Source organism: Chiloscyllium plagiosum, chromosome 51 (genome assembly GCF_004010195.1).
Source record: "Chiloscyllium plagiosum isolate BGI_BamShark_2017 chromosome 51, ASM401019v2, whole genome shotgun sequence".
Classification (NCBI taxonomy): domain Eukaryota; kingdom Metazoa; phylum Chordata; class Chondrichthyes; order Orectolobiformes; family Hemiscylliidae; genus Chiloscyllium; species Chiloscyllium plagiosum.
In genome coordinates this window covers 3414986-3422119 of record NC_057760.1, presented here as the reverse complement: position 1 = coordinate 3422119, position 7134 = coordinate 3414986, and the positions used below count along the sequence as shown (strand labels likewise).

The 7134-nt window shown below is 46.5% G+C and overlaps 1 protein-coding gene across 2 annotated transcripts in view; it reads left to right on the top strand.

Moving 5' to 3' along the window:
• LOC122544732 (integrin alpha-10-like) overlaps positions 1-7134 on the top strand; it is a 51185-nt gene that overhangs the window by 28453 nt on the left and 15598 nt on the right. Inside the window, exons 11-13 of one of the 2 annotated variants that reach the window (XM_043684038.1) lie at positions 4309-4399; positions 5739-5852; positions 6886-6993. In XM_043684038.1, the coding sequence (XP_043539973.1) occupies positions 4309-4399; positions 5739-5852; positions 6886-6993 (313 nt within the window). The remainder of the gene's footprint in view (positions 1-4308; positions 4400-5738; positions 5853-6885; positions 6994-7134) is intronic. The other variant, XM_043684039.1, reaches the window with a different exon arrangement.

The window sequence follows — 7134 nt, the reverse complement described above, 5'->3', positions numbered from 1 at the left end:
CCAGAGGAAGTGGTGGAGGCTGGTACAATTGCAACATTTAAGAGGCATTTGGATGGGTATATGAATAGGAAGGGTTTGGAGAGATCTGGGCCGGGTGCTGGCAGGTGGGACTAGATTGGGCTGGGATATCTGGTCGGCATGGACGGGTTGGACCGAAGGGTCTGTTTCCATGCTGTACATCTCTATGACTCTAAGGCTCTGTGGTTGGAAGTAATGGATGTGTTTGAACTCTCTGCAGTTTGTTCAGATTCCCAGCATAAAGAGCCTAAGGGGATTTCAGCTCACATAGCCCCCCAGACACTCACTCAAAGAGAGACCAGAATAGTAACTGTGCAGGAAAACACAACCAGCAGGGGGTAGTACTGGGAGCTCTGCTGATGCCAGGAATGGAAGGAGTCAGTATAATGGAAGATGTCTTCTGTATTCTAATCTGCACAGGTTCACCAGAGGAAATACAAATATAAACAAAGATTTCTTTTATTTGGCAATCAGGGTGATTTGATTGAACTGCAAAACAGCAACTGTGACGCTACTGTTTAAAAAGGGAGGTAGACAAAAGATGGGGAATTATAGACCGGTGAGTTTAACGTCTGTAGTGGGCAAGATGCTTGAGTCTGTTATCAAAGAAGAAATAGCAAGGCACCTCGATAGATGGCAGGCGCAGCATGGGTTCATGAAGGGCAGGTCATGCTGAACGAGTAATTTGGACAATGGGGACCCAGTAGATGTGGTGTACCTAGATTTTCTAAAAGGCCTCCAACAAGGTGCCACACAAGAGGCTGCTACATAAGATAAAGATGCATGGCATTATGGGTAAAGTATTATCATGGGTAAAGGATTGTTTAACCATCAGGAAGCTAAGAGTGGGGATAAATGAGTGCTATTCTGGTTGACGATTAGTAACTAGTGGTGGGCCTCAGGGATCAGTGTTGGGACCACAATTGTTCACAATTTACGTAGATGATTTGGAGTTGGGGACCACGCGTAGTGTGTCAAAGTTTGTGGATGACACTCAGATGAGTGGCAGAGCGAGGTTTGCAGAGGACTGTGAAACTCTGCAGAGGAATGTAAGTATTTTAAGTGAGTGGGCAAAGGTCTGGCAGATGGAAAACAATGTTAATAAATGTGAGGTCATCCATTTTGGTAGGAGTAACAGTAAAAAGGATTATTAGAACTTATAAAACATAGAACATTACAGTGCAGTACAGGCCCTTCAGCCCCCGGTGTTGCACTGAACTGTGGAACCAATCTGAAGCCTATCTGTCCTACACTATTCCATTCTCATCCATATGTTTATCATTTGACCATTTAAGTGCCCTTAAACTTAGCGACTCTACTCCTGTTGCAGGCAGGGTGTTCCACGCCCCTACTACTCTCTGAGTAAAGAAACTACCTCTGACATCAGTCCTATATCTATTACCCTCAATTTAAAGCTATGTCCCCTCATGCTAGCCTTCACCATCTGAGGAAAAAGGCTCTCCCTGTCCATGACCTCATGGCTCCAAAACTAAATCCCTCTACTAATAAAAGCAAACACACCATATGCCTTCTTAACAACCCTGTCAACCTGAGTGGCAACTTTCAGTGATCTATGTACATGGGCACTGAGATCTCTCTGCTCATCTACACTACCAAGAATCTTCCATTAGCCCAGTAATCTGCCTTACTGTTACTCCTTCCAAAGTGAATCACCTCACACCTTTCCAGTTAAACTCATTTGCCACCTGTCAGCCCAGCTCTGCAGCTTATCTATGTCCCTCTGTAACCTGTAACATCCTTCAGGACTTTTCCACAACTCCACCGACCTTAGTATAATCCACAAATTTAATAACCTATCCTTCTACGCCCTCATCTAGGCCATTTATAAAACTATCCTTCTACGCCCTCATCTAGGCCATTTATAAAAATGACAAACAGCAGTAACCCTAAAACAGATCCTTGCGGTACACTACAAGTAACTGAACTCCAAGATGACTATTTCCCATCAACCACCACGCTCTGTCTTCTTTCAGCTAGCCAATTTCTGATCCAAACCACTAAATCACCCTCAATCCCATGTCTCTGTATTTTGTGCAATAGCCTACCGTGGGAAACATTATCAAATGCTTTAATGAAGTCCATATACACTACATCAACCACTTTACCCTCATCCACCCCATGGTCACTTTCTTAAAGAACTCAGTAAGGTTTCTGAGGCACAACCTACCCTTCACAAAATCATGTTGACCATCCCTAATCAACTTATTCCTTTCCAGATGATTATAAATCCTATCTCTTATAACATTTTCCAACACTTTACCCACAACTGAAGTAAGGCTCACTGATCTATAAATTACCAGAGTTGTCTGTACTTCCCTTCTTGAACAGGGGAACAACATTTGCTATCCTCCAGTCTTCTGGCACTATTCCTGTCAACATTGACACCATAAAGGTCAAAGGCTCTGCAATCTCCTGCCTGGCTTCCCAGAGAATCCTAGGATAAATCCCATCTGGCCCAGGGAATTTATCAATTTTCACACTTTCCACAATTGCTAACACCACCTCCTTGTGAACCTTAATCCCATCTCATCTAGTTGCCTGTATCTCAGTGTTCTCCTCAACAACAATGTCATTTTCCAGTGTGAATACTGACTTGAATGATAAAAAGTTGCAGCATGCTGCTATGCAGAGGGACCTGGGTGTCCTTGTGCATGAATCACAGAGGGTTGGTCTGCAAGTACAACAAGTAATTAGGAAGCAAATGGAATTTTGACCTTCATTGCTAAAGGGATTGAGTTTAAAAGCAGGAAGGTTATGTTGCAGCTGTATGGGGTGCTGGTGAGGCCACACCTGGAGTTTTGGTCTCCATACTTAAGAAAGGATGTTCTGGCACTGGAGGGGCTGCAGAGGAGGTTCACTGGGTAGATTCTGGAGTTGAGAGGTTTGGCTTATGAGGAGAGACTGTGTAGACTGGGATTATGTTCATCGGAATTTAGAAGAATGAGAGAGGATCTTATAGAAACATATAAACTAATGAAGGGAACAGATAAGATAGAAGCAGAGAGGATACTTCCACTGGCAAGACCACCTCCTGACACTCTAAAGTCTATCCGCCATCTCCAAGGCACAGGTCAGGAGGGTGATGGAATACTCCCCAGTTGCCCTAGATGGGGGCAGCTCCAACAACACTCAAGAAACTCGACACCATCCAGGACTAAACAGCCGCTTGACTGGCACCACATCCGCAAGCATCCACTCCCTTCCCCACTGACACTCAGTAACAGCAGTGTGTACTATCTACAAGATGCACTGCAGAAATTCATCAAAGATCCTTAGACAGCACCTTCCAAACCCACCACCACCTCCATCTAGAAGGACAAGAACAGCAGCAAATTCCCCTCCAAGCCACTCACCACCCTGACTTGGAAATACACTGTTGTTCCTTCACAGTCATTGGGTCAAAATCCTGGAATTCCCTCTCTACTGGCACTGTGGGTGACCCCACAGCAAGTGGACTGCAGCGATTCAAGAACCCCCACCTTCTCAAGGGCAAACAGGGATGGGCTATCAGTGCTGGCCCAGCCAGTCCCACAAACGAATAAAAAAAAGGTGAAACTAGGGCATGAGGGCATCGCCTTGAGGTTAGAGGGAATGGATTTAGGTCTGAACTGAGAAGGAACTGCTTCACCCAGAGGGTTGTAAATCTATGGAATTCCTTGCCCAGGGAAGTAATTTACGCCACTTTGGTAAATGTTTTATAAAGCTAAGATAGATTTTATTTTGAACAATAAAGGAATTAAGGGTTATGGTGAGTGGGGGGGGGGTAAGTGGAGCTGAGGCCATGAAAAGATCAGCCATGATCTTATTGAACAGCAGAGCAGGCTCGAAGGGCCGAATGGCCTACCCCTGCGTGTGTTTCTTATGTTCTTATGTATGTTTAACACCATAAAGAGAAGGAACTGAGTAGGTAAAGGTTGTTTGTAAATAATGAAGGCGTTTCAATCAATAATACCGAATGTAAAATACAGGGTTAAATGTGCAACTTTCGAACAGAGCACAGGAGGTTCAACCTGTGGTTTGTATCAGCACATTAGTGACAAAGGCAAGAGCTAAAGGAATTCAGGGAGAGGGGAACAACAGAGAATGTAGATGGTGCCTGTCTGTGTGGAGAGTAAATACTAGCAGCGAGCCGTTTGGGCTGTGCAGCCTGTTTCACTGTCATTCCAATCGGGCTGTCAAGGGCAGGCTGTCTAAGATGGTGCCTTAGAATATAATAACAGAAGGTGTCTGTGAGCTGTGTTGTTGTTATAACCAGCTGCTTTCTCCCAGCAGTGAATCCACTCTCCAACGTTATGAGATGCAGCAGGCAGCAGAGTCAGTACCTGAAGAAATCCGTCCAGACTTTAACCACACCTTCAAGGTAGAGATGGCCAGACAAGATGCTAAACCCTCAGACCGTGTCACCGGCGACATTTAAACTAACCTTTGCTGTGTTTCTGGTTGCTGCTGTGGTTAGTGATTATGGTGCTAATGCTGGCTATAGTAGGGAGAATGAGAAGGGTCCATACCCTCCTAGACCCCCAGGGCTGTCCACTCCGTTATCTGGGAATCACACGCCTGGACCCATCCGACATCTCTCTCTGACAGGGATCACTCGAAGGGTGAGAATGTCGTGTTTACAGGGCAGCACGGTGGCTCAGTGGTTAGCACTGCAGCCTCATATCACCAGGGACCTGGGTTCAATTCCAGCCTTGGGTCAATGTCCGTGTGGAGTTTGCACATACTCCCCGTGTCTGGGTGTTCCAGTTTCCTCCCATAGCCCAAAGATGTGCAGGTTAGGGGTGGGTTGGCCATGGGGAATTGTCCCATAGTACCCAGGGATGTGCAGGTTAAGGTGGATTGGCCATGGGGAATTGTCCCATAGTGCCCAGGGATGTGCAGGTTAGGGTGGATTGGCCATGGGAAATTGTCCCATAGTGCCCAGGGATGTGCAGGCTATGTAGGTTAAGCCATGGGAGATGCAGGGTGACAGGGATTGGGTAGGGGAGTGTCTGGGTGGGATGCTCTTTGACGGGCCAGTGTGGACTTGATGGATTGAATGGCCTCCTTCCACACTGTAGGGATACTATGACAGTTAAAGCCACACAGAACCTGAACCATCGGCTCAGTCAGTAAATACAAGCCCCTGTGCGACACTCAGCGTTATGCACTGAGAATGGCCCAGCTCCCATGGACAGGGGCAGAGGGTATCAGTCAGGCTGGGTCACTCAGCCTAGTGTGAGTTGTACTGCCCACAGTCTCTGTGAGGATGGAAATGAGGAGTCCATTCAGCCCCATGAGACGGTTCCATTGTTCAGTTACTGTTACCAACAGCTGATGTACTGACAGCGTTGTTCTCATATTCCAGGTTTCCTTTTGCAATGGCTGCTGTCACTGAAACATGGGGCTGAGGAAATGGGGGAATGTGTACTCTAGTCAAGGTCAGTGGCTGGAGAAGAGGGAAGAGGGTTGAGAATGTTAGTGCGGAGGAATCAGTCAGTCAGTCCAGTGACAGTATGTTCACCATATTTCTCCTTATACTCCACAACCACCTGATGAAGGAGCAGCGCTCCGAAAGCTAGTGCTTCCAAATAAACCTGTTGGACTATATCCTTTTGTTGTGTGATTTTCAACTTTGTCCACCCCAGTCCAACACCAGCTCCTCCAAATCATTATCTCACAAATCTGTGATCTTTATCGCACCTAATTTGTGTTTTTAGATCAAAAACCTGGGCTGCTTTCCTGCTGAAGGTTTGGAAGCTAAAATCTACATTCCGACCATGATCAACGCATACTATCACATTTCAGCAGTGACCACCGCCTTTACCGAGCCAGTAAGTACACAGCGAATCATTCCGTATTGCAAGAAGGAGTTAGGTATGGTTCTCAGGGCTAAAGGGAGCTCAGGTTACGAGGAGAAAGCGGGAACATGCTACTGAGTTGGATGATCAGAAATGAGTGTGGATGGGCATTTGAGATATAACATTCAGAGATTGCAGGAAATTGGGATTAATGTGCCTTTAGTTAAAAATCACACAACACCAGGTTATAGTCCAACAGGTTTATTTGGAAGCACTAGCTTTCGGAGCGCTGCTCCTTCATCAGGTGGTTGTGAAGCTCCTGCTTTCAAATAAACCTGTTGGATTGTAACCTGGTGTTGTGTGATTTCTAACTCAGATCACCCCAGTCCAACACCAGCGTCTCCAAGTCATGCACCTTTAGTGGTAGTTATGTCGGTGCAGACTCGATGGGCCGAAGGGCCTTTTCTGTACTGTATGAATTGATTAATCAGATTGGATGGCAGCAGGATCCATGGCTGAATGGCCTCCTGCTGCTCCTTTTTTAACGTTTCTATGCAAGCTGTGAAATAGGAGACACGTTGACTCATCATTCAGAGGAGGGTAATTGGGTTTGCAGTTCCAATGGGGAAACTCTGAGAATAACAATAGACAGGAAGTGAAGGTGGCAAAGATGTTGCTGCTCTTTGGAAGAGTATCGTGTCCAGTATTGTTACTGAGACCCACCTCATTTCCATGATGTTACATTTCTCCTCAATTGACTGGTGCTGTAAAAGACTCTGTCCCTGCTCAAGCCAAAAAGTGGATCTTGTGTGACAGGAAGTTCAGGATTAGCAGTGACACACCTTCACGTAAACCACTACAATTCAGAAGCGATCACTGTAGAAACAGCAAAGTGCATGCCCTGCCTAAGCACAGCATGTTTAGCTGTGTCCGGTTCCTGCTAGTGCAACTCTCAGGGTTCATGCCTTTGGCTCCTGGTCTCCTCTCCCAGGTCAGGCTGTACAGGAGTCGATGTGGGTCAGGGAAACTCAGTCTGACTGCCCTCGGGAACTCTTTCTTTTCACAGGTCCTGGGAATAAATTGCTCCATGAGCAATGCTACAGATCGACTGAGGGCAAACCAAGACAAAGCCACAGAGGTCCTCAGCAGGGATTTCACATACGTGAACCGCCTGGTACTTAATCCATACCACTAACTGCACCTGAGAGAACAGGGAGGGAAGGCAGTAAGGACAGGCAGAGAGGAAGGGTGGGGAGAGGGGGAGAGAGAGGGTTGGGAGGGACATGGGCAGAGGGAGGGAGAGAGGATTGGGAGG